Source organism: Saimiri boliviensis, chromosome 14, assembly GCF_048565385.1.
Source record: "Saimiri boliviensis isolate mSaiBol1 chromosome 14, mSaiBol1.pri, whole genome shotgun sequence".
Classification (NCBI taxonomy): domain Eukaryota; kingdom Metazoa; phylum Chordata; class Mammalia; order Primates; family Cebidae; genus Saimiri; species Saimiri boliviensis.
Window position 1 is genome coordinate 74,808,767 of NC_133462.1, and position 27,991 is coordinate 74,836,757.

Below are 27,991 nucleotides of genomic sequence, written 5' to 3' on the forward strand. Positions count from 1 at the left end.
AATACAAAATTAGCCTGCTTGGTGGTGCATGCCTGTAATCCCAGCTACTCGGGAGGCAGAGGCAGAAAAATCACTTGAAACTGGAAGGCAGGGGTTACAGTGAGCCAGAATCATACCATTGCACTCCAGCCTGGGCAACAAGAGTGAAACTCTGTTTCAAAAAACAAAAAAAGTAGGGCAGGGCGTGGTGGCTCATGCCTGTAATCCAAGCACTTTGGAGGCCAAGGTGGGCGGATCACCTGAGGTCGGGAGTTCAAGACCAGCCTGACCAACGTGGTGAAACCCCATCTTTATTAAAAATAAATAAATATAAGTTCTTAGGAGTTGAGCATGAATCGGAAAAGAAAAAAAAAAGAATAATTAATTGAATTAAATAAAACTTTTTTTAAAAAAGACAAAAAAAGTATTTTGGAGGATATACAGTATCTAATATAAAATCCTTGGCCATCATAAACTCTCCATAGTTAACCCAGATTACTAGAAGAAATGGTCTCTGAATGCAGTAGTGGGAATACATTCAGAACATTCAACAAACACCTCAAGTAAATGATACTTTTTTGCCTGCACATAGTATTAATTTCTTAATGAGATATCACAGAAATTACATGGTGTGAGAGATTCACCCACAGATACTAAATCAGAGATAACATACAGCAGGCCACCTGCAGTGGCTCACACCTGTAATCCAACACATTGGGAGGCCAAGGTGGGCAGATCACTTGAGGTCAGAAGTTTGAGACCAGCCTGGCCAACAGGGTGAAACCTCGTCCCTACTACAAATACAAAAATTAGCCAGGTGTGGTGGTGCACACCTGTAGTCCCATCTGCTCGGGAGACTGAGGCAGGAGAATCACTTGAACCTGGGAGGCAGAGGTTGCAGTGAGCCAAGATCATGCCACTGCTCTCCAGCCTGGGTGACAGAGTGAGACTCTGTCTCAAAAAAAAAAAAAAAAAGAAAAGGTACAGCAAACTGAGGAACAATACTAGGACACATAGAACTTTAAGCCATCAGTTCTGAGTCTCAGTTAGTTATCTGTTATTAATTTGGTTACTGATTTTTGTTCTCTTCTCCCTGTAGGTTTGTAAAAGAATGGACTTGGTCTGCCAGAGAATGTTGAATCAGGGATTTCTGAAAGTGGAGAGGTACCATAATCTATGTCAGAAACAAGTTAAAGCACAACTCCCAAGGTATGTTGTGGGTAGCAATGGCAATAATGTACAGTTGGTTTTGTTTGTTTCTTGACTTCTTTTTTTTTTTTTTTTCAGTTTCATGGTTTACATATTGTTTCCCAAGTTTTTATAACAAAGGGCACAAAGATCACAATGTGATTTCTGCAGTGCTTTGTCCATTCTCACTGTTTCTGATCAACATTTTACTGGAGGTTCTAGCCAGAAAAATTAGGCAAGAAAAAGAAATAAAAGGCATCCATGGGAAAGGAAGAAGCAGAGCTCTCTGTTCACAGATGATATGATCTTGTAGATAAGGAATGTACTAACTGATTATTAAAGCTAGTAAACCACTTCAGCAAGAATATAGGATATAAGACTAATATACAGAAATCAGTTCTGTTTCTATACACTAGCAATGGACAATCCAAAACATTTTATCTGTGATAGTTTCAAAAAGAATAGAATACTTAGTAATGCATGTAACAAAAGCATTAAGACTTGTATACTAAAAACTACAAAACACCATTGAAAGAAATTAAAGAAGACTTAAATAAATGGAAAGACATTCTGTGTTCATGGATTTGAAGACTTCATACTGTTAAGATGACAGTTCTCCCCAGATTGATCTGCACATTCAGTGTGCTAGAGGTTGGCAGTAATGTACAGTATGTTTTGTTTGTTTCTTGACTTTTTTTTGCAACTCCTATCAAAAATCCCACTCTCTTTTTTTTTCCCCAAAAAAACTTGATACACTGATCCTAAAATTCCTGTGGAAATAGAAGAGTCTGACAATAACCAAGGCAATTTTGAAAAGGGAGAGCAATGTTGGAGGACTGACACATCCCACTTTTAAAACTTAGTACAAAGCTGTAGTAACCAAAACAGCGTGGCCCTGGCATTAGGATAAACATGTAGATCAAAGAAATAGAAATGAGAATCTGGATAATAAACCTTATATTTTTAATCAGTTGATTTTAACAAGGATGCCAAGATAATTTAATGCAATAAGAATAGTGTTTTCAGGGCCGGGCGCAGTGGCTCAAGCCTGTAATCCCAGCACTTTGGGAGGCCGAGGCGGGTGGATCACGAGGTCAAGAGATCGAGACCATCCTGGTCAACATGGTGAAACCCCGTCTCTACTAAAAATACAAAAAATTAGCTGGGCATGGTGGTGCGTGCCTGTAATCCCAGCTACGCAGGAGGCTGAGGCACGAGAATCGCCTGAACCCAGGAGGCGGAGGTTGTGGTGAGCCGAGATTGCGCCATTGCACTCTAGCCTGGGTAACAAGAGCGAAACTCCGTCTCAAAAAAAAAAAAAAAAAAAAGAATAATGTTTTCAACAAATGATGCTGGGACAACTGGTTATCTTCACAGACCTCTTCTTCATACTGTATATAAAAATTAACTCAAAAGGAATCATAGACCTGAGTGTAAACGTCAGTGCTATAGTATATAACCCTTAGAAGAAAACATAGTAGTAAGTCTTCATGAACTTGGATTAGGAAGTGACATCAAAAGCACAAGTAGCAAAAGAAAAAATTAGACAAATTGGACTTAAAATTTAAAAGACACCATTAAGAAAATGAAAAGGGGCCGGGCGCGGTGGCTCAAGCCTGTAATCCAAGCACTTTGGGAGGCCGAGGCGGGTGGATCACGAGGTCAAGAGATCGAGACCATCCTGGTCAACATGGTGAAACCCCGTCTCTACTAAAAATACAAAAAATTAGCTGGGCATGGTGGCTTGTGCCTGTAATCCCAGCTACTCAGGAGCCCGAGGCAGGAGAATTGCCTGAACCCAGTGGGCGGAGGTTGCGGTGAGCCGAGATCGCGCCATTGCACTCCAGCCTGGGTAACAAGAGTGAAACTCCGCCTCAAAAAAAAAAAAAAGAAAAAGAAAAAGGAAATGAAAAGACGCCGGGCGCGGTGGCTCAAGCCTGTAATCCCAGCACTTTGGGAGGCTGAGGCGGGTGGATCACAAGGTCAAGAGATCGAGACCATCCTGGTCAACATGGTGAAACCCCATCTCTACTAAAAATACAAAACATTAGCTGGGCATGGTGGCGCGTGCCTGTAATCCCAGGTACTCAGGAGGCTGAGGTAGGAGAATTACCTGAACCCAGGAGGCGGAAGTTGCGGTGAGCCGAGATCTTGCCATTGCACTCCAGCCTAGGTAACAAGAATGAAACTCCGTCTCAAAAAAAAAAAAAAACTTTTTGTCTAACCCACCAGTTTCATTCCCAGATAAGTACCCAAAAGAAATGAAAACATATGTTTGCACAAAAACATACATATGAACGTTTTTAGCGGCATTATTCATAATAGCCAAAAAGTGGAGACCACCCAAGTGACCGTCAGCTGATGAGTAAACAAAATGATGATATATCCGTAAGCTGTAATATTATTTGACAATAAAAAAGGTACATGCTACAACAAGAATGAACCTTGAAAACTATGTTAAATGAAAGAAGCCAGAAATATAAGACCACATACTGATTCCATTTATCTGAAATGTTCAGAATAGGTGGATACATAGAAACAGAAGGTAGATCAGTAGTTGCCAGGGACTGGGAGAATGGGAGTGGCTGATAGTGGTTACAGGAGTTCATTTTGTGGTGATGAAAATATTCTGAAATTAGATACTGATGATAGCTGTACAACTTGGTGAATATACTAAACAGCACTAAATTGTCTTCTTTAAGATAATTTTATTATATATGAGTTATTTCTCAAATTGTTAAAAAATTTAAAGGAGTTAAATTTTATAGCCAAAAGCATTATAGTCTCTTGCCTATGTTTCCATATGTAATCCATTTATCTAATTTCTCTGGTTCTAGTAGCCATTAGACTTGGTAACAAAAAAAACTTTTTTTTTTTTGAGATGGAGTCTTGGTCTGTCACCCAGGCTGGAGTGCAGTGGTGGACTATCAGCTCACTGCAACCTCCGCCTCCGGGTTCAAGTAATTCTCCTGCCTCAGCCTCCTAGTAGCTGGGACTATAGGTGTGCACCATCACACCTGGCTAATTTTATATTTTTAGTAAAGATGGGGTTTCACCATGTTGACCAGCCTGGTCTCAAACTCCTGACCTCAGGTGATCCACCCACCTCAGCCTCCCAAAGTGCTGCGATTACAGGCATGAGCCTCCAAGCCCGGCCCCCAAAAAAACCTAATTTAAAAAAAAAAAAGTTGTTTGTTTTTTGTTTGTTTGTTTGTTTGTTTGTTTTTTCAAATATTTGTCAGTGAATACCAGTCCTTGGTAAGGATTTCTAGGCATCGTGATTCATTAATCATTACAGTTAAATTATGACCCAATTGTAGATCTCTAAATTAACATGTAAAAGACTGTTTCATTAAGTCATCTTCATTGCTTAATATTTTAGTCCACAATACTGCTTTAATGGTTGCCTTGCTTTTATTATTATTATTGTTATAGGAGAGAGTCAGAAAGGAGAAACCATTCATTAGCTCGTCATGCAGACATTCTTGCTGCTGTTGAAACAAGGCTGTCACTATTAAATATGACTTTCATGAAATATGTGGATTCCAATCTCTGTTGCTTCATCCCAGGAAAGGTAAAATAGAATCGCTTGCCTAGAACAGCTGGACTGCCCTGCATAAACTTATTATAAAGTTATGAATTTTTGATTTTAGAAATGTTAGAATTGTTCCTACTTCTCTGAATGAGTTTCTACTAATAAATTTGTTTAGCCTCTGTACAGTTATAAATATGTATCATTTATGTGATCTTTACATTTAAAATTCCGGTTATGAAATAGACACTTGAAACCCTAATATTCTTTAGGGAAGTTTTTTTTTAAGAGTTCATACTCAGGAAAAAATCTTGAGGTTTTACTCTTTGTTATGATGCCAGAGATACAGCAATGAACAACATAGGTATTGTCCCCAGCTTCAAGACTGTTACAATTTTGGGGAGGTAGAATAGGAGGGACAAGCTGGTTTTTGTTTTGTTTGAGAAATGTTTCATAAAGACAACTTTATAAACTTTCAAATTTGCTAAGAATAAACAATTGCTATTTAACAGTATTCTCAGAACTAACAGTCCTCTTTAACACAGAAATAAGTATATTGTGGCATATTTACTAAGTTAATAAAAACTCCAGCATTCAACATACTACTTCTGCCTTCAGTAGTACCCTGCTTCTTGAATTTGAATTAAGTATAAATTCAGATGAGATATGTCTGTATCTTTTTATATGGAAGTGGTGGAGATATCATTAAAGGTCATTTTGCTACTTTGTTGATGCTGGCAAAAGCTTCCCTTAACGTAGTTGGAAATAACTAATATCTAGTAAAATTTGAATGTTCTCTTTTTGTTATTTCCAAAGATAATTTACATTTAATATGTATTTAATATGTACTTTGTCCATTTTTAGTTTTCTTTGACATTTATTTTGAGGGAATCCCATTTCTTATTGTATTTGAAATATTTTTGGTATATCTCACTTTCTTCACATTACATACATTTTCTTTTAAAGATCTTGTTGCATACCAACATATTACTTACTGATGCTTTTTGTAGGGTGCTATGAGAGGAGGATGACCAGTTAGAAACTTCAGAGTGATTCTTACGCCAGATTTCTCTGAATCTGACTTACAGGCCTTAACTTTTAAGTGTTCCTCAGAAGTCTTTGAACCAGTATAGCTTGTTTCCTATAGCATCATAGTTTTTTGTTTGTTTGTTTGTTTTGTTTTGCTTTTTGAGATGGAGTCTTGCTCTGCTGCCCAAGCTGAAGTGCAATTGGTGCAATCTCAGCTCACTGCAACCTTCGCCTCCTGGTTCAAGCGATTCTTCTGCCTCAGCCTCCCCAGTAGCTGGAAAGCTGGGATTACAGGTGTGTGTCACCTTGCCCAGCTAATTTTTGTATTTGTAGTAGAGACAGGGTTTTACCATGTTGGCCAGGCTGGTCTCAAACTCCTGACCTCGTGATCCACCCACCTCAGTCTCCCAAAGTGCTGGGATTACAGGTGTAAGCCACAATGCCTGGCCAGCATCATAGTTTTTATTGCATATCTCATTGTTAAAAACATGAATATTTAAGAAACATCTTACTTAAATTACTTTGAAGTTTTCATAACTTCAAAGAGATTTCAGTCAGTTGTTAAGTAACAGAGTTGAATAGTTTGTGACAGAACTCATGTTGCCTACAAAGATTAAAATATTTAGTATCCAGGCTGGCTGCGGTGGCTTGCACTTCTAAAATCCCAGCTACTTGTGAGGCTGAGGCTTGAGAATCACTTGAACCCGGGAAACAGGTTCTAGTGCGCCAAGATCACACAACTGCATTCCAGCCTGGGCAACAGAGCAAGGCTCTGTCTCAAAAAAAAAGAAAAAAGAAAAGAAATATTTAGTATTTGGCCTGTACAGAAGTTGCCAATTTCTGTTCTAGTTGATCAGGCTCACATGTTTGGAATGGTGATCTTTAGAGTCTAAACAAATAATGAATAATCTTAAAATCCACTTGAATCCTGTTGTTTTTGGAAACCACTTCTTGTTAAATTCTTTTTTTTTTTTTTCTTTTTTGAGACAGAGTCTTGCTATGTCTCCCAAGCTGGAGTGCAGTGGAGCAATCTCCACTCACAACAACCTCTGCCTCCCGGGTTCAAGTGATTCTCATGCCTTAGCCTCCAAATAACTGGGATTACAGGTGCATGTCACCATGCTCGGCTAATTTTTATATTTTTAATAGAGATGGGGTTTCACTGTGTTGGCCAGGCTGTTCTCTAACTTCTGACCTCAAGTGATCTGGCTGCCTCGGCCTCCCAAAGTGCTGGGATTACAGGAGTGAGCCACTGCTCCTGGCCACTTGTTGACTTTTCACTTGATGTAGTACCCACATGAAGGAACAAAAGTCAGGTGGCAGCAATGGAAAACATCTTGTGTTTCCAAGATGCAGTAGGTCCTCTTGAGCATTTGCTCTGGACAGCTCTGTAAGTGAAGCTTTTACCTTGTCTACAATGGGACAGCAGTTGGAAAGAAATTTTCTCCCTAACTTTGCCTTATAAAGTGGATACCTACCAATCCTTTTCTCTTGTCATTGCTATATCTTATATTTATGAAGCACTTCCGATTCTTTTGTATATATTATCTTACTTTCCGTCACAGCCATGTATGGTAGCTAAAACAATATTACTGTCACTATTTGATAAGAAAACTGAGTCACGGCCAGGCGTGGTGGCTCACGCCTGTAATCCCAGCACTTAAGGAGGCTGAGGCGGGTAGATCACGAGGTCAAGAGATCGAGACCATCCTGGCCAACATGATGAAACCCTGTCTCTACTAAAAAATAGAAAAATTAGCTGGGCGTGGTGGTGCACGCCTGTAGTCCCAGCTACACAGGAGGCTGAGGCAGGAGAATTGCTGGAAGGCGGCGGTTGCAATGAGCTGAGACCATGCCACTACATTCCAGCCTGGCAACATAGTAAGACTCTGTCTCAATTAAAAAAAAAAAAGAAAGAAAGAAAGAAAACAGTCCCGGAAAACTTAATTGATTTAAGAAAAGCTGTACTCCAGTCGTCTGTTTTCTCAATTGCCTTTACTGTTTTCTTCTGTTTTTACTTAATAGGACCAATTTTTTCACAAGAATTTATCCCAATTTCTTTTTTCTCCTGCAAACCTGCCTTGGACTGGAAATAACAACAACAAAAAAAAATGTTTGTTTTTATCAGATATGTGTCCTAGCATACTTAATTCAACTTGGATTATTTTATTCTTAAAAGTACCTTCTTGGCCAGGCACAGTGGCTCACACCTGTAATCACAGCACTTTGGGAGGCTGTGATTACAAGGTCAGGAGATTGAGACTATCCTGGGTAACACGGTGAAACCCTGTCTCTACTAAAAATACAAAAAAAAAAAAAATTAGCCAGGCATGGTAGCACACACCTGTAGTGCCAGCTACTTGGGAGGCTGAGGCAGGAGAATCACTTGAACCCAGCAGACAGAGGTTGCAGTGAGCCAAGATCGCACCACTGCACTCCAGTCTGGGCAACAGAGTGAGAATCAGTCTCAAAAAAAAAAAAGAAAGTACCTTCTTTATTGCTTATATCTGCCCTAAAGGCCTAAAGCAACATTGAGTATACTGAGAATATTACTTTTATTTCTGTGTAGCTGGCACTTTTACTTAGGCTAAATTAAACTGCCAACATAACCCAGTTTGCATTATTTGGATTGTTTTATGAGTGTTCCCTTCTTTGTATTTTTCATGCTTAAAATTTTTGCATCCTGTCTTCAAAATAAAAGGATGTGACAATTTTCACATGCTGAAGTAAGAACATTATACCAAATAATTTTCTTTCAGTCTAACATATAATCTTCATTTAATATGTGGTATATATGATAAAGTTGTTTTTGTTTTCCCTGACAAATTGCTTCTGAGTTAAACTTAAAAGTTCAGGAGCTTTTTTTTTTTTTTTTTTTTGAGATGGAGTCTCACTCTGTTGCTCAGGCTGGAGTGTAGTGGCACAGTCTCAGCTCACTGCAACCTTCAGCACCCAGGTTCAAGTGATTCTCCTGCCTTAGCCTCCCAAGTAGCTGGGACTACAGATGCACGCCACCACACCCAGCTAATTTTTGGTTTTTTTGTAGAGGCGGTATTTCACCATGTTTGCCAGGCTGGCCTCAAACTCCTGACCTCACCACCTGCCTCAGCCTTCCAAAGTGCTGGAGAATACAGGTGTGAGCCAATGTGCTTGGCCACAGAAGTTTTTATACTTTGTTAAGAAAACCACTTTGTGGTTTTATGTAGACTACATTCATTTTGTCAAACTTTAGGTGTAGAGTATGTATTTTATTCACTTAAGTGAAGTGAATCTGGGTTGTAGCAACATTATAGTTTAGATAGCAGATATGTACCAGAATTTTGAACCTTTAAAGTAATAGTTGGGGGAAAAATAGTATTTTTAAAACTATTCTCCAAAATGGCAGTCATATTTACCCTTGGTAAGTTAAAGATGGCAGATTGAATACACACTTTCCTCTAGTTTCTCTCAGAGGCCCACTCAGTTAGAAATGAGCTCATGTTAAAAAGGAAAGAAAGACAAACCCGCAAGAATGATGAGATAAGGAGAGAAGACAATGGCAATAAAATTTTGAAAGCTGGAAAGTAGAAGAACAAGTGGTAACTGATTTAGCAGAACTGGGGAAGTTAAAAGCTTTCCCTACTGTCAGTTTAAGATTTAACTTCCTTACTTCTGCTCAACAGAAAGTTCTAGAATTGAAAGCTCTAGCCAGACACCTATGAGAGTGGAACTGAAAACAGGAAGGTTGGTTGAGAATCTGTAGTTAAGAATGATTCAAACCTACAGGTCACCTCTCCAATTGCAGACAAGCTAGATCATTGCCCTTCTACTCAGCGAAAACTAAAGGCTTATTCACTGGGAGGGGTTAAAATGAGGTCTGTTGATGGGTACCATAATGATAGAGAGAGCATTAAAAGCTGTCTAAAGATTTCAGAGAAAAGCAAGTTATTGGGCCGGGCGCAGTGGCTCATGCCTGTAATCCCAGCACTTTGGGAGGCTGAGGCGGGTGGATCACGAGGTCAAGAGATCGAGACCATCCTGGTCAACATGGTGAAACCCCATCTCTACTAAAAATACAAAACATTAGCTGGGCATAGTGGCGCGTGCCTGTAATCCTAGCTACTCAGGAGGTTGAGGCAGGAGAATTGCCTGAACCCAGGAGGCGGAGGTTGTGGTGAGCCGAGATCGTGCCATTGCACTCCAGCCTGGGTAACAAGAGCAAAACTCCATCTCAAAAAAAAAAAGGAAATATAAAAAATTAGCCAGGCATGGTGGCATGTGCCTGTAATTCCAGCTACTTGGGAGGCTGAGGCAGGAGAATCACTTGAACCTAGGAGGCAGAGGTTGCAGTCAGCTGAAATCGTGCCACTGTACTCCAGCCTGGGCAACAGAGTAAGATATTTTCTTTAAAAAAAGGATTATTCTGAGAAATTAGAAAATATACACTAGCCTGGCCAACATGGTGAAACCCTGTCTCTACTAAAAATACAAAATAGCCAGATGTGGTGGTACACACCTGTAGTCTCAGCTTCTTGAGAGGCTGAGACAGGAGAATTGCTTGAACCTGGGAGGCAGAGACTGCAGTGAGCTGAGATCAAGCCACTGCACTACAGCCTGGGTGAGACAGAGCAGGAAAAAAGGAAAACATAATACAGTCATGTATTAAAAATAATATATCCATCCCAGAAATGCATTGTTAGGTCATTTTGTCATGTGAACATCATAGACTGTATTTACACAAACTTAGATGGCTCTTACACACATAGGCTATGTGGTATAGCGTGTTGCTCCTGAACTACAAACCTGTACACCTTGTTACTGTACTGAATATTGTAGGCAGTCGTAACACAGTCATATTTGTGTATCTAAACAGAAAAGGTACAGTAAAAGTAGGGTACAAAAGATAAAAAATGCTATACCTATATAGGGCGTTTATTATGAATGGAGCTCAGTTTCTCTGGGTAAGTCAGTGAGCTGAGATCGCACTACTGCACTCCAGTCTGGGAGACAGAGTGAAACTGTATCTCAAAAAAAAAAAAAAAAAAGAATGAACCAGGTGTGATGGCTCATGCCTGTAATCCCAGCACTTTGGGAGTCCAGGACAGGAAGATCACTTGAGACCAGGAGTTCAAGACCAACCTGAGCAACACAGGGAGACCTTGTTTCTACAGAAAAAAAAAAAAATTAGCCAGGCATGATGGCACATGTCTTTGGTCCCAGCTACACAGGAGGCCAAGGTGAGAGGATCACTTGAGTCCAGGAGGTCAAGGCTGCAGCGAGCCATGGTCATGCTACTGCACTCCAGCCTTCGCAACAGGGCAAGACCCTGTCTCAAAAAAATAAAAATAAAATAAAAAGGCCTGGTGAAGTGTCTCACCCCTGTAATCCCAGCACTTCGGAAGGCGAAGGCGGGTGGCGGATCCTGAGGTCAGGAGATTGAGACCATTGTGGCCAACATAGTGAAAGCCCGTCTCTACTAAAGTAAACTACAAAAATTTGTGGGGGCGGGCATAGTGGTATGCACCTGTGATCCCGGCTACTCAGGAAGCTGAGGCAGGAGAATCGCTTGAACCCAGGAGGTGGGGGTTACAGTGAGCTGAGATCGCACCACTGTACTCCAGCCTGGCGACAGAGCAAGACTCTGTCTCAAAAAAAAAAAACAAAAACAAAAAACCACCGCCGCCAGCCCTCTATATTTGTTGTTTGTTTCTGAACTGCTGTGTATTGGTAGGAGGGGCTCCTTACAATTTTTGCTTTATAAACATGTATTTCCTGATTGCCCACCATTATGACTGCCATAGCTCACTGATTGACCAAATATTGGATTCATTATCTTACTTGTTTTTATTAAGCTTTATTAAGTGTATATGTAGTTTATTTCAGGGTTTAATATTAGTGTTTTAGGGGCCAGGCACGGTGGCTCACAGCTATGATCCCAGCACTTCAGGAGGCTGAGTCAGGTGGATCGCTTGAGGTCAGGCATTCGAGACCAGCCTGGCCAACATGGTGAAACCGCATATCTACTATTTAAAAAAAAAAAAAAAAAATGCAAAAAATTAGCCAAGAGTGATGGCAGGCCCCTGTAGTCCTAGCTACTCGGAGGCTGAGGCAGGAGAATCTCTTGAACCAGGGAGGTAGAGGTTGCAGTGAGCTGAGATAGCATCACTGCACTGCAGCCTGGGCAACAGAGCAAGACTCCTTCTCAAAAAAGAAAGAAGTGTTTTAGGTCTTTATTTAGAAGTTTGATGATGTTTTTGTGAACAGAAATATGCCTTAGGAACTTAACACTTGTTTATATTAATTAGCATATGATAAAACTGGTTTTGTTACACGTCATTTCACTTAGAGTTTTCAAGAACCTATCAACATTAAAATGAGGACTTTTGTATAATATAGTAAATACTAGGCAATAGGAATTTTTCAACTCCATCATAATTATGCAGATGACCCTCGTATATGGGTTTGTCATTGACTATAATATCATGATGCAGCACATGACTATATCCAAACAAACATGCCACATAAAGAATATTCATGCCAGGTGTTGTGGCTCACACCTGTAATCCCAGCACTCTGGGAGGCCAAGGCAGGCAGATCACCTGAGGTCAGGGGTTTGAGACCAGCCTGGCCAACATGGTGAAACCCCATCTCTACTAAAAATACAAAAATTAGTCAGGTGTGATGGTACATACCTGAAGTCTCAGCTACTCAGGGCGGCTGAGACAGGAGAATCACTTGAATCCAGGAGGTGGAGGTTATAGTGAGCCAAGACCACACCATTGCACTCTAGCCTGGGCAGTAGAGTGAGACTCCATCTTCAAAAAAAAAAAAAAAAAATTCAGAAAATTGTTAATGCACTTAAAAATTTTAAATATAGAGAAATTTTTTTAAAAAATAAAAGGGGATGGCCGGGCGCGGTGGCTCAAGCCTGTAATCCCAGCACTTTGGGAGGCTGAGGCGGGTGGATCACGAGGTCGAGAGATCGAGACCATCCTGGTCAACATGGTGAAACGCCGTCTCTACTAAAAATACAAAACATTAGCTGGGCGTGGTGGCACGTGCCTGTAATCCCAGCTACTCAGGAGGCTGAGGCAGGAGAATTGCCTGAACCCAGGAGGCGGAGGTTGCGGTGAGCCGAGATCGCGCCATTGCACTCCAGCCTGGGTAACAAGAGCGAAACTCCGTCTCAAAAAAAAAAAAATAAATAAATAAAAAATAAAAAATAAAAGGGGTAGAAGGGAAAATTAAGGAAATCTCAAGTACAACAAAAAGACATATAGAAAATGAGAATTAGGCCGGGCGCGGTGGCTCACGCCTATAATCCCAGTACTTTGGGAAGCCAAGGCGGGTGGATCACGAGGTCAAGAGATCGAGACCATCCTGATCAACAAGGTGAAACCCCATCTCTACTAAAAATACAGAAATTAACTGGGCATGGTGGCACACGCCTGTAGTCCCAGCTACTCGGGAGGCTGAGGCAGGAGAATTGCTTGAACCCAGGAGGCGGAGGTTGCGGTGAGCAGAGATCGCGCCATTGCCCTCCAGCCTGGGTAACAAGAGCAAAACTCCGTTTCAAAAAAAAAAAAAGAAAGAAAATGAGAGTTTATAAGGTTCAGTATTCTAACAGGAGCTTTTGCTAAACAGTAGATTTAAAAAGATTATTTCTCACCCACAATAGTCTAAAGGCCTAAATGATATACATGGTATATAATTTGTTACTGTGCCATTTTAGATATAAGCATGGTACCTCTACTGTGTGTTAGAAATGTAATAGTGTACTTTGTAAATTTTGTAGAGACTGTTTCTAGCTATGTTGCTCTTGAACTCCTGCCTCCCACGGCCTCTCAAAGTGCTGAGATTACAGGTGTCTCAAAGTGCTGAGATTATAGGCATGAGCCACCAGGTACGGCCTGTACTGTACTTTTATAAAACTAAAAAATATTTTCTGTAACTTACAGTCAGCTCTCTGTATTTGTGTGTTCCACATTCATGGATTCAACCAACCATGGATAGAAAATATTTAGAGAAGAAAAAGTTTTTTAAAAAACAGCTATTTTTGCCGGGCGCGGTGGCTCAAGCCTGTAATCCCAGCACTTTGGGAGGCCGAGGCGGGTGGATCACGAGGTCGAGAGATCGAGACCATCCTGGTCAACATGGTGAAACCCCGTCTCTACTAAAAATACAAAAAATTAGCTGGGCATGGTGGCACGTGCCTGTAATCCCAGCTACTCAGGAGGCTGAGGCAGGAGAATTGCTTGAACCCAGGAGGCGGAGGTTGAGGTGAGCCGAGATCGTGCCATTGCACTCCAGCCTGGGTAACAAGAGCGAAACTCCGTCTCAAAAAAAAAAAAGAAAAAAAAAAAAAAGAAAATTATTCTGAAGGATCATGGAAAAGGACTAATTGTATAATGTATGTTTTTCAAAAACACCCTAGAATAAATGCTTGGTACATAATAGTACTGCATAACTACTGTATAAATGTTGAGTTGCTGTCGTTTCACCCATCCATCCACATCATCCCTCTGCTTAGTTCCACATTCTTTAGCCAGGTATACCTTCCTCCTGCTCTCACTTCCCTTACCTGTTGAAATTTTACTTATTCCTTATTACCACGTCCTTCATTAGACCTACCCAACTGTCTCAAGCAGATCTTATCTCTACTCTGTTTTTATACAGCACTTTGCTTGTACATTGAACTTTAGCTACAGTCTGAGTTTTGGTTGGCTGTTTATGCGTCTTTCATTTAAGTATTATGTATTTTTAGAAGTTCCTCTCTTTTTTTTTTTTTGTTTAGTCTATCTTTATGAAGAAAGAAGTTCCTCTCAATAGAAATGTTGTTCAGATGACCTTTGTGTTCAAAACATAATTTTATCTGACTTCTGAAAAACCATATAATATTTTTTTTTTTTTTGAGACAGTCTGCCCTGTCACCTGAGCTGATCATAGCTCATGGAACTATAGGCATGTGCCACTGTGCACAGCTAATTTTTAAATTATTCGTAGAGACAGAGCTCTCTGTGTTCCCCAGGCTGCTCTGAAACTCCTGTCCCCCAGGAATTCTTCCCACCACGGCCTCCAAAGTGCTGGCACAATAGGTATGAGCTGCCACACCCGGCCAAAAAACAAATTCTTGTGTTGAGTTTAACCCTGTCATTTGCCCTTAGACAGTTTTGTTTAGCTGTATTAATTGATGTTAATATATTTAACCATCTTTACCCCTTATTTATTAACTGCCAATGTGCCAGACACTGCTAGGCTCTGGGGATCTGACAGTGAAACATGGTGTGATCTCTTCTGTCATAGAGTTTACTACATTATAAGGAAGACAGAAATTAACAGAAAGATGTACTTAGAAATTGTAATGTGTATTCTGAATGGAAATAAAGGGTTGGATGAAGATATTAACATGATTTAAACTGGAGGAGGGTTCAGAAAAGACCTCTCAGAAAGTACAGTGTTACTGTGACCTCATGTATGACTAAGGAATTTGAAGTATGATATACAGGGATGGCATTACGGGAAAGGGATCAGAATGTGCAAAAGCCCTGGGGCAAAAAGGTGGGGGACTTGATTTAGTTCAAAGGGCTGATGGCCAGTTTGTATCTATAGATGCAACATATTAGCCTTGGGGACAACATTAAAAAATTATGGAAGGCTGGGCGCAGTGGCTCACAGCTGTAATCCTAGCACTTTGGGAAGCCGAGGCAGGTGGATCACCTGAGGTCAGGAGTTTGAGACCAGCCTGGCCAACATGATGAAAGCCCATCTCTACTAAAGATACAAAAATTCGCCCAGCGTGGTGGCAGTCACCTGTAATCCCAGCTACTTGGGAGGCTGAGGCAAGAGAATTTCCAGCCTGGGCAACAAGAGCAAAATTCCATCTCAAAAAATATATATATATGGAATACTGTGGAACTTTTCCTATGTATAATCCATATATAAAACTTTGATAAACAGGCTGGGCGCGGTGGCTCAAGCCTGTAATCCAAGCACTTTGGGAGGCCGAGGTGGGTAGATCACGAGGTCAAGAGATCGAGACCATCCTGGTCAACATGGTGAAACCCCGTCTCTACTAAAAATACAAAAAATCAGCTGGGCATGGTGGCGCGTACCTGTAATCCCAGCTACTCAGGAGGCTGAGGCAGGAGAATTGCCTGAACCCAGGAGGCGGAGGTTGCGGTGAGCCGAGATCGCGCCATTGCACTCCAGCCTGGGTAACAAGAGCGAAACTCCGTCTCAAAAAAAAAAAAAAAAAAAAAAACTTTGATAAATAAAAAACTACTATGGGTCAATTTTTTTTTTTTTTTTTTTTTGAGACGGGGTTTCGCTCTTGTTACCCAGGCTGGAGTGCAATGGCACGATCTCGGCTCACCGCAACCTCCGCCCCCTGGGTTCAAGCAATTCTCCTGCCTCAGCCTCCCTAGTAGCTGGGACTACAGGCGTGCGCCACCATGCCCAGCTAATTTTTGTATCTTTAGTAGAGACGGGGTTTCACCATGTTGACCAGGATGGTCTCGATCTCTTGACCTCGTGATCCACCCACCTCGGCCTCCCAAAGTGCTGGGATTACAGGCTTGAGCCACCGCGCCCGGCCTACTATGGGTCAATTAATATCCTATCACTATACATGAAATATCAGTCAGTGTGAAGGACCCCTTAAATACTGATTTTCTACTTCGGCTTAGATTTTTAATTTTAATAACTATTTCTTAATTATATATAAATATTATATAATTTTTAAAGCTTTGAGCTGCTAGTTTCCACAAATATTTACTCCTTGGGTATATACATGTATATATAAAATTTGTCTATTTCTAGTCCTTGAACTCCTTGAACAAGCCAAGCTGACACTGACCTTGGGGCCACTGTCATTACTGTTTCTACCTGAATCACTTTTCTCCCCATATCTTCAATTGATCAGATCTTCCTCATCATTCAGTCTTCCTTCCAAATGGCAAAGAAACCTTTCCCAACCACCTGTCTCATGTTATTCCCTCCTTTCCTTGTAGAAACTATCCTTACCCTCTTTTTTCCATGTGGCACTCCTTTAAATTATTTTCTTGTTTAATTTAGCTTCATGAGAATGATTATCTTGTCATCCTTATTTACTACTTTTTACTTTAGTACTTTGAAAAGTGACAGGTATGGCTGGGCATGGTGGATCACCTGAGGTCAGGAGTTTAAGACCAGCGTGACCAATATGGTGAAACTCCAACTTAAAAAAAAAAGGAAGAAAAGTGACAAGTACATAGAACTCAATTAATGCTTGAATAATATTTATCTTACAAGTTATGATAGGCTTAATAATTAAATTGTAAGTCTAAGGGAACGTAATCCATTTTTCATTTATATATATATTTCTATATATATTTATATAAATATATATGTAAATATACATTTATACGTATATATTTCATTTCTTTATACATATATGTATATGTAATCGTTCCTAAAGTAGTAGTTCAGTAAGTTTTTATAGGGGCAAAGGGTTATCTTCTTCTAAAGTAAGTTCATAATGTAATAATATTGCCAGAAATAAATGTGTTCTCCCTTGGCAATTAGCCGTCATCCAAAATTCCTCTCCTGAACTCCCAACCTGTATCTCAAGCTGCCTGCTAGCAAATATCACCTACATGTCCCGCGTAATTTAAAGTCAGCATATCTCATCTCCATTGCATCTGCCTACATGCACCACCTTGGCCCAAGCCAGTTCCTGTTTAGTTCTCCAGGCCCACAAACCTGGCCTCTTCTGTGATGTCTTCTCAAGCTTACGATAAGGACACATCCTAAGGTTCAATTTTGCTGACATTTTTTAGGCACACATCATACTCCACTGACAAAGATCATCACATTATGCTGAGAGTCTAGAAAATGTGAAGGGCTGTGAATTTGTCTTGATACTCTTCTGCAAGATTGTATGATTCTCTGGCTGTATTCTGCAGCCTGAGTAAAGGAGAAGGGAATGTGGGCTGTAAGATTGATCCAGAGTTGGGAACAAGCTAGATAAATGCAGTAGGAGGAATATGTGGGATGCCAGGTTGTTTGGGATTTTGGTGACAGAATGGTTTGGTTGATTAACCCTCAGTTCTTATGAGGTAAGAGCCCATTGGAGTAGATGTCATCCAGATCGGGGTCTTTAGAAATAGGAATTTTAGGCCAGTGACGGTGGCTTACACCTGTAATCCCAGGACTTTGGGAGGCTGAGGAGGGTGCATCACCTGAAGTCAGGAGTTCAAGACCAGCCTGACCAACATTGTGAAACCCAGTCTCTACTAAGAATATGAAATTACTTGGGTGTGGTGACACACACCTATAATCTCAGCTACTCAGGAGACTGAGGCAGGAGAATTGCTTGAACCCTGTAGGCGAAGGTTGCAGTGAGCCAGGATTGTGCCACTGCACTCCAGCCTGGACAACACAATGAGACTCCATCTTAAACAGGAATTTTATCTTCAGGTTTATACTGAAGCCATGGGAAGTATTAAAGATAACCTCACAAGGATGAAAGCTGAGATCATAAGTGCCTAAGGAAGGTTTATTTACCGTTCCAGCAAGACAGTTAGGTGTTCTCCCCATAATAAAAAAGGATCTTCTGCTACCTTTTAGTGATGACAAGGAAGTGAGGAGACTTCATTCCAATCCAGAGAAACAAAACTTAAAAGGATAGAGCATATGGAAGCAGTATTAAAAAGAGCAGAGAAATCATGCTGAGTTCCTGCAGCTTAGGGGAACAGATTCAGGTTTGGAGGATTAATTAAATATGGGTTTGTGCAATCTCCAACCCTACCCCAGCTTTCATACGGATTTCATTTCTTAGTTTAGCTCTCTAGTGTCTGTAGCAATTTGCATATCCCTGTTTGTATCACTTGTGTACACATACATCTTCCCAGTTACACTGTGATTTACTTCAGGATCAGGAGCTTTATTTTATTCATTCTGATTCCTCAGCCCCAATACAGTACCAATACATGAAAGGTGCTTAATAAATACAAGTATAAAGTATTGTAACAGTCTGGGCGAGGTAGCTCACGCCTGTAATCCCTGAACTTTGTAAGGCCAAGGCAAGTGGATCACCTGAAGTCAGGAGTTCAAGACCAACCTGGCCAACATGATGAAACCCCATCTCTACTAAAAATACAAAAACAATTAGCCAGGTGTGATGGTGGGCGCCTGTAATCCCAGCTACTCTAGAGGCCTGAGGCAGGAGAATCACTTGAACCTAGGAGACAGAGGTTGCAATGAGCTAAGATCACACCACTGCACTTCAGCCTGGACAACAAGAGCAAAACTCCATTTAAAAAAAAAGAAAAAAGGTATTATAACAAGCCCAAAAGCCATGTGTTGCAAATGGCAGTATTCATCAGTGGCCAGTACATTACTTAAATCACCCTACAAGTCATTGCCAGAATTGCAGAACAAGCAGTTTTAAAGCAGTTTTACTTATCTGCCTATTTAGCTATTTTCTTTATTAAAAACAAGAAAAATCTAAAGTGCTAATGAGAATTCGTTATTTTAGGTGATTGATGAGATTTATCGCGTGTTGAGATATGTCAATTCTACCAGAGCCCCTCAACGAGCTCATGAAGTACTTCAAGAATTAAGGGATATATCCTCCATGGCAATGGAGTACTTTGATGAAAAGATTGTTCCAATTTTAAAGAGGAAATTACCAGGATCAGATGTGTCTGGAAGACTCATGGGCTCTCCTCCAGGTATCTCAGCTTTATAATCATGTTTGTACATAGTTTTGTAACCCGCCTCTTGTTTATTTACCACTTAACCAAGTGTCTTGAACTCTTCTGTGTTAGTAGTTGTTTATTGGCAGCATCATTTTTAATGCGATTAGATTATCAACCATAACTTGTACAGCTAATCCACTAGTTAGGCACACTTCTGGTTTCTCACTTTTCAGTTATACTCTGAAAAACAATCTGAGCAGTCTTGTGACTAAATTTTTGCATATACCATATTGACTTACAATAAACTTACTAGGTAATAGAATTGCTGGGCCCAGTCAGGTGCAGTGGCCCATACCTGTAATTCCAGTACTTTGGGAGGCTGAGATGGGTGGATCACCTGAGGTCAGGAGTTTGAGACCATCCTGGCCAATATGGTGAAACCCAGTGTCTACTAAAAATACAAACATTTGATGGGCATGGTGGTGCCTGTAATCCCAGCTATTCCGGAGGCTGAGGCAGGAGAATCGCTTGAACCCAGGAGGCGGAGGTTGCAGTAAGGCAATATTGTGCCATTGCACTCCAGCCTGGGTGACAAGAGTGAAACTCCCATCTCAAAAAAAAAAAAGAAGAAAAAAAAAAAGGCTGGGCACAGTGGCTCAAGCCTGTAATCCCAGCACTTTGGGAGGCCGAGGCGGGTGGATCACGAGGTCAAGAGATCGAGACCATCCTGGTCAACATGGTGAAACCCCGTCTCTACTAAAAATACAAAACATTAGCTGGGCATAGTGGCACGTACCTGTAATCCCAGCTACTCAGGAGGTTGAGGCAAGAGAATTGCCTGAACCCAGGAGGCGGAGGTTGCGGTGAGCCAAGATCATGCCATTGCACTCCAGCCTGGGTAACGAGCAAAACTCTGTCTCAAAAATAAATAAATAAATAAATAAATAAATAAACAAACAAGAAAGAAATAGGATTGCTGGACAGAGCACAGTGGCTCACACCTGTGATCCCAGCACTTTGGGAGACTGAGGCGGGAGGATCACTTGAGCCCAGGAGTTCAGTAACAGCCCAGGAAACATAAGGAAACCCCCATCTCTACAAAGAATTTAAAAATTAGCTGGGCGTTAGTGGCGCATGCATGCCAGTGGCCTCTGTTACTTAGGAGGCTGAGGTGTGCAACCCTGTCTCAGAAACAAAAGTAATAGAATTCCAGGTGAAAACTTAGGTACAAATGCACCTTAATTTACGATGGGATTACATCCTACTAAACGCATCAGTAGAAATATTAAGTCAAAAAATGCACTTAATACACTAACCTACCAAACATCATAGCTTACCTAACCTACCTTAAACATGCTCAGAACACTTACATTAGCTTACAGTTGGGCAAAATTGTCTAGCAAAGCCTATTTTATAATAAAGCATTCTTGTGTAATTTATTGAATTTATTTTCTGTTATACTGAAAGTGAAAAACAGAATGGTTCTGTGGGTGCTTGAAGTACAGTTTCTACTGAATGTCTATCACTTCTTTTTTTTTTTTTTTTTTTTTTTTTTTTTAAGATGAGGTTTCACCATGATGGCCAGGCTGGTCTTGAACTCCTGACCTCAGGTGATTCACCCACCTCAGCCTCCCAAAGTGCTAGGATTACAGGCGTGAGCCACCACGCCCGGCTCTGTCTATCACTTCTATATCATCATAAAGTAAAAAAAAATCATTAAGTTGAACCATTGTAATTTGAGGACTGTATTTTTGTTGTTGTTGTTTCTGATGAATTAATATTCATTTTTTAAAAAACAAATATACCAGGTAAAATGCCAAAAACTCTTCAGGGAAATATTTGGTGAATTATTTCAGCCCCCAAAGTGTCTAACTGCTACTTTAAAAGACAGGGTTCATAATGCTATTTTGAACAGTATTACTTCATCTGTGCTAAATAATTGTTTTGTATAAGTATATTGGCTCTTAAAAGATGTGTGCCTTTATCTGCTGAAAAACTAAATTATTTAGTATATCCAACTCTGGCAAGTACTTTAAATTAAGAAAGAAGTAAATAAAAACTTTTTTGTTTTGTTCAGATTAGTTAGCTCCGTCTAGTACTCAGTGAGGCAACTGAGTGGCTCTCTGTAATTGAGTAATAAAGCCTACATATCTCGGCATTAATGTATCTATTATTTATTGAGTACCTATTATGCGCACAGCACTGTACTGTGTCCTGTGGAGACTAAAAAGAAGTGTAATACGTGGTGTCTGCTCTCAAGGATCTTACTATTTCAAAAGGTAAGATACACCCAGACTTGAAGTTAAATTGTCATAGGCAAGACAACTAAAGCAATGTCCAGTTAAATGTCAGATGAGAGGCCGGGCGCGGTGGCTCAAGCCTGTAATCCCAGCACTTTGGGAGGCCGAGGTGGGCGGATCACAAGGTCAAGAGATCGAGACCATCCTGGCCAACATGGTGAAACCCCGTCTCTACTAAAAATACAAAAAATTAGCTGGGCGTGGTGGCGCGTGCCTGTAGTCCCAGCTACTTGGAAGGCTGAGGCAGGAGAATTGCCTGAACCCAGGAGGCGGAGGTTGCAGTGAGCCGAGATTGTGCCACTGCACTCCAACCTAGTGCCTGGTGACAGAGTGAGACTCTGTCTCAAAAAAAAAAAAAAAAAAAATGTCAGATGAGAGGCAGGGAAACAATTTTAAGGTAGATAAGATCAGTGTTGACTGATCTAACTGAAACATCACAGGAGGTAAGGACTGATTTGAGCCTTGGTGAATAAGTAGAAGTTGGATATGGATAAGCAGAGAGGGAAAAAGGAATGCATCAATAAAGGAAATATGGTTATTTAGATGTGCAAGAAGAAGATTAGCATGATGGGTTTAGGGTATGAATGGACCCATCTGGTTCTTTTAGAAAACCTTCAGTAGATAAGGTTTTCTTATCTACTGAAATGTTTAACATAGTTATTTTTATGCCTGTGTTACATTCCTATTATTCCTAAAAGAATGGGTCCAAGGCCCTCCTACACCATGTCAGGAATTCTTTGTGATCATAATGTATGATGTAACCCACTCTTTGATGGAGTCCCTATCATTTGGCTAAAGTTGAAGCCTTTGCATAAAACTAAGTGCAGAGTGAACTTAAGAACACGATACAGGTTGAGTATCCCTTACCCAATTTCTTGGGACCAGAAGTGTTTCAGATTTCGGCTTTTTTCAGATTTTGGAATGTTTGCATTACAGTTACTGGCTCCACAATCTCTTATCCACATACCCACAATCCAAAATGCTCCAATGAGCATTTCCTTGAGCATCATGTTGGTGCTCAAGACGTTTCAGATTCTGGATTTCAGATTTTTGGATTAGAAATATGCAACCTGTAGGTCTGTGCTTCTGACTTGAACATTTATGTTCATTATGTGAATTAGATAGGAAATAATTATTTTCTAATTTTATTACTTGTATTTTCTTACTAGGTTCTAAACGTTTTTACAATATTTTAAACTCAGGTTTATGCCATTAAATGCAGTAGTCTACATACATATTTGGTGGCAGTCTACATACTGCCAGGTGAGCAGGAGAATCAGAATTGAAACTCATTTATAGTTTAAGGTATTAAAATATAATGAATAACCCATTAATTAGACCAAGTGGATTGCAAAGAAAAGGAAATTATCAGAAGTGACATAATAAACATATCCATTTTTAAATAAATGGTAGGGACATATTTTAAGTGATTGACCCTTTTAATTATTCCTCCACAGTTCCAGGACCGTCTGCAGCCCTAACGACAATGCAGCTCTTCTCCAAGCAAAACCCTTCACGACAAGAGGTTACCAAACTCCAGCAGCAGGTTAAAACAAATGGTGCTGGCGTGACTGTTCTCAGGCGTGAAATTTCTGAGCTTCGCACCAAAGTGCAAGAACAGCAAAAACAGCTTCAAGACCAGGACCAGAAACTGCTAGAGCAGACCCAGATCATAGGTGAACAGAATGCACGGTTGGCAGAGCTAGAACGCAAATTACGAGAAGTAATGGAAAGTGCTGTAGGAAATTCCTCAGGGTCTGGGCAGAATGAGGAGTCCCCTCGGAAACGAAAAAAGGCTGGGGAAGCCATAGACTGTCTTAGGAAATCTAAACGTCTTCGGAATAGAAAGTAAATTGGAATGTGATTCTAGTTCCAGAGGAAGACATGGCTTAGTAGCTTAAGCAGTTACGCATATCAGGATACCATGAGCAACATGGTGTCCTTTAAGCTTCTAGGCTTTCACAACATAACTTAAACTTGAACTCTTACAGTTGGGACATTCTTTTCCCGCTTCTCCTGATTGAACTGATGCACAGAATCTTTTTACTTTGCAATAGATTTGTACTAACCAGACCTGTTCTATCATGTTTTGAGGAGTTCACTTTTTTCTGTGCAGTTAATGTTTAAACTAAGTTAATTTGTTTCTGCATATATGCACATACATAAGGATCTTAAACCCAGTCTTGACAGACTAGAAGTTAAGTTTAATACAGAAAATGTCCTGTTCACTTGAAAGAAAAGACCTACTTTTTAAATGGACACTATCTTGGTTTTGTTTTTGTTTTTAAGTCTTTTTGTTATAAGTGACCTTTGTCTGGAATGTCTGAAAAGTAGTTAATGCTTTTTGGTATTGAAGTAATGGGTAACTAAAATGGACTTCCATAGTATTGACTGTAGAAGGAGCCTCTACAGTATTGACTATATATTTTTATAAACTACTGGCAAGGAACTTATCCAGTTGTTATACATGTTTTCAATTCTCTTTGGGGGCCATGTCCTACATTTGCATGGATGGATGCATGCGTTGCCTAATCAACTCACTTAAAAAGCTCTTGCACTGGTATTGATCTTGAACCTCTACTTCTCCACTCTAAGCAGCGTCTTAGTTTATTTAAGCGCTTAACATCTTCCACCGCAACAGCTTGCCTCTAGAGGGGAAATTGTCCATTTGTCCTCCAGTTTTATAGGAACAAGCGACTATTAAAGCCCATTGCTTTATTCTCTGTAGGGTTCAGGTACACTGGCTAAGGCAGAACCCCAAATTCCAAGGCTCTTTCTATCAATATTGGACCTGTTGGAGCTAGTATTTTGCTTTGCTCACCACCGTGTGCTCATTGATCAGATGTGGCGAGTATGGGACTCGACTTGCAGAATGCAGTTTTGTCATTGTAGCAAAGTTCATTGAGGAAAATTGTACCATGAAAAAGCATTTTGATTATTTCATTTCTGAGGGATGACCTTGAGGGAAGCTTTTTCATATTAGTTTCAAGCTTTCCTTATCCCACAACTTTAAACAAAAGCTTTAATTTTGTTTGCACTCCTGTTTTGAGCTTGTAACTGGAAAAGCATGTCTTGCACTGTTCAACCTCCTGAGTGGTCACTTTAACAACCTCCAAATTGTGTACAGTGGTTGTTCTCCCCAGTTGTATATTTTTGAGACATTCAATTATCACTGTCTTCGTTGTATTTTAATTTACTAAATTATGTAGCAATTTGACTGTTAAGTTCTTTTAAACAACTGTTGCCTTGGGCTGCAGTTATTTTAAGTAAATTTAGGTGTAATATAGAAAACTATCCCTTTCCAGGTGGGAGTTTAACACCTGTATAAAACCTAAGGTTTTGGTAAGTACCTTAGTTTAATAAAAGCACAAGGTTATCACCTTTTTTATCCGTCCAACGTGACATGGTTATGCATCCTTTAGATTAACCTCACCAAATGAAGCTTTTTCTATCCATTTTTAATATTGTCCTTACATAATATTGTCCTTAGATTTTGATCAATTCTATGTCTGACTTTGAAATTCCATTTACAATGTAGTGTGTTTTCAATGAAAAACCATAAAATAACATCTGAGTGTTTCATGGTTTGTTGGGAAGGTAATTTTAAAATAAAACAATTTCCAAAAAAAATTTGTCAGCCAAGGTCATCCATAAAAGTCCCTGTCTGGAACTCATTTTCTCAGCACTTCTCATTTTTGTAATCATAGTATTTAGCCATATTATTGTATCATTAGAGGCGGCCCGGTCGAATACCCAGGGCCTCTACTAGTCTGCTTTTCTGATAATAGGAAGACTTTTTATTAAAGTATGTGTTTACAGATTTACAGAGTGTGATCTGTATGCATCAAAGGGATATAGCCCTAGACTTATTTATTTAATTGTCGTTCATGAACTATTAAAAGTTCCCTGAATTTCTTTTTAAACTACATCTAGATAGCCTAAATATCTGTATAGTCTTCCATTAGTTAACTGCTTATTCTCTTGTAATAAGTAGTCACACTATTAGAAGGTAGATTTTCTATTCCAAAATCCAAATTTCTATTGCATACACTTATAATCATGTGTTCATAAAGCTAATTAGTTGTACTTGTTAGTGCATGAATGTTCCATCCAGTAGGAGAATAAAGCACTACAGTTCCGTTGTTCAAATCTTAAATCTTAGGCTATTTAGCTAAAACATGTTAGGCTACTGCCTTCACCAGTTACTAGGACAGTTATTTGATAGCTATTATGCTTATTTATGGATAGCATAATGGTATTTAAGGTTTAACAAACCGCAGATTATTTTGATCAGCTAATACTGACTTATGTTACAGGAAAACTGTAAATTAACGTCCTGAGAGAACCATTCTGCCCTGCATTTTAAGTCAGTTATGTAAATGCTGTGTGTTGTTAATGCTGCGTTGTCTTAGTGCAACATTTCTTAAAGTATTCCCTTCGTCTTCCTTGGCTGTTTTTCGGAGATGTCTCCATGTTAATGGGTCATTCCCACATATAAATGTATTATGGTACAGCGCTACACACGGATAACAATGTGAAAAGGCATCCCTAAGCAGTGAAAAGGGCTGGCCTCACCCCCACCCCAGCCAGATCCTCTGCTTATCTCCCACATGCACTTGGCTTACCTGGTTTTCACAGAATCTGAGGTTATAGAACCTGTTTTTTTCAAACTCCTGTACAGAGCCTGGAAATAATGGGGCAAACAAATGTATTGAGAGTCATTATACTTACTTTTAAAGACTATTGGGGTGACATCAGGTCAAAAGCCACTGATTTCAGAAGCAATTTTTTTATAAAATGTTTTTTGGAATACTGAACTTTACAGGGGCTTGCCTTAATCTCTATTTAGTAGTTTCAAGATGTATGCGCAGTTATTCTACGTGTTAAAAATATTAAAATATTCTATGTAGCCCCAAAGGTGGGTAAAACAGAGTATAAGTAATGCCTAAATAAATAAGCTAAAAGGTGTCACTACAGCTGGATTTTTGAGAGAAAATTGACATCAAACTAGGCTATGTGTAATAAACAAAAATAATGGCACCTTAAGATTGCACTATTTTATGCATTATTTTATATGCCATTTCATAGCCTGCACTTTAATCTCCAAAGAAACAATGTATGATGTCCCAGTTGTTCCTTATTATTAATAAACTTTTTTCCTAAGACAGGGCACTTAATTCTATTTTACTATACTGAATTAGTTTCTTGGAGGTAGATTCCTTTCTTGAGTTCTCTATTTCCTTAGCCATAATATTTTCTAGGATCTGGGAACTCCCTATCTTGTCTATTTCCAACATTATATAATTTTAATTTAATGTAATGTAAATCTCATACTTGGTGATCAACACATTCTTATATCCTGCTCTAGCAATGAGTACCCATTTGTTAACACTTACGAAACTCTAAAAATCTATGCTGTAAGATTTAAAGCCAGGAATAAAAGGCAGTCTGAAAGAAAACATCCTGTATGATGCAGTTGCTTAGAAATGGCTGATTCTGATATGAAACCCAATTTGATACACTGTCCATTTCTTTGAGTTGGGATCTATCTGAATTGCTTTAACTAGTACACAAAAGGTTAAGTTAAAACTACTTTAAACTTGCATAGCCTGCCATCTGAGGTGATTTATTTTCAAAAAATAGTAAATCTATAAAATTAGACTAGCAGTTAGTTGGCTGCTCCCTACCATGATTTTACTTTTAATAGCAATACAGTTATATTGGTGATAAATACGACAGGCTTAAGTACTGTCAGCCTTTTGTATCTTCCTAGGCATCTTGGTTAAATTTCTGGAGTTTAAAAATTAAATCCAGATTTTTTCTGTTGTGTCTGTAGAGAACCATGAGATTTGGAAGCATATTGGTAATCTATTAGGTCCACTGGCAAAGTATATCTGTCCATATTCAGTCCTATTCCGAAAGGTTAGACGTGTTTAAGATTCCTTTATTGTGGTACCATGTCTGTTTACCTATGCTTATGAGCAACAATAAATTACTAGTTTACCTTCTGGAATTTTAATTGTTATAACCAAATCAATTATTGGAAAGTGAAAAACACCTCCCGGTCACACAACAGGGTACGTAAATAAATGTGTTGTTACCAGTGCTACTTGTTTTCTTTGTATTTCATGCACAAAAGAATATGGAGCTCTATTGCTAACATAACATTAATAGCTATTGTCTTTTGGAGCACTGTACTGTGTGTTTTACAGATGTTACTGTGGTCATCATGGCTGCCTTACAAAGTAGGTTTTACTCTACATGGGGAAGTTGAACTCAGGCTAAATGACACTTCCACAGTGTTA

At 39.7% G+C, this 27,991-nt stretch overlaps 1 protein-coding gene across 2 annotated transcripts in view; it reads left to right on the top strand.

Annotated features, from left to right (window-relative positions):
- Nucleotides 1-27,792, top strand: part of FBXO28 (F-box protein 28) — a 43,476-nt gene extending 15,684 nt beyond the window's left edge. The window contains exons 2-6 of one of the 2 annotated variants that reach the window (XM_039464224.2): nucleotides 1,079-1,188; nucleotides 4,603-4,741; nucleotides 19,224-19,419; nucleotides 21,587-21,665; nucleotides 23,144-23,338. In XM_039464224.2, the coding sequence (XP_039320158.1) occupies nucleotides 1,079-1,188; nucleotides 4,603-4,741; nucleotides 19,224-19,419; nucleotides 21,587-21,665; nucleotides 23,144-23,237 (618 nt within the window). In that variant the 3' untranslated portion in view covers nucleotides 23,238-23,338. Of the gene's footprint in view, nucleotides 1-1,078; nucleotides 1,189-4,602; nucleotides 4,742-19,223; nucleotides 19,420-21,586; nucleotides 21,666-23,143 lie in introns of both variants that reach the window. The other variant, XM_003945135.3, reaches the window with a different exon arrangement.
- Nucleotides 27,793-27,991: the final 199 nt, after the last annotated feature.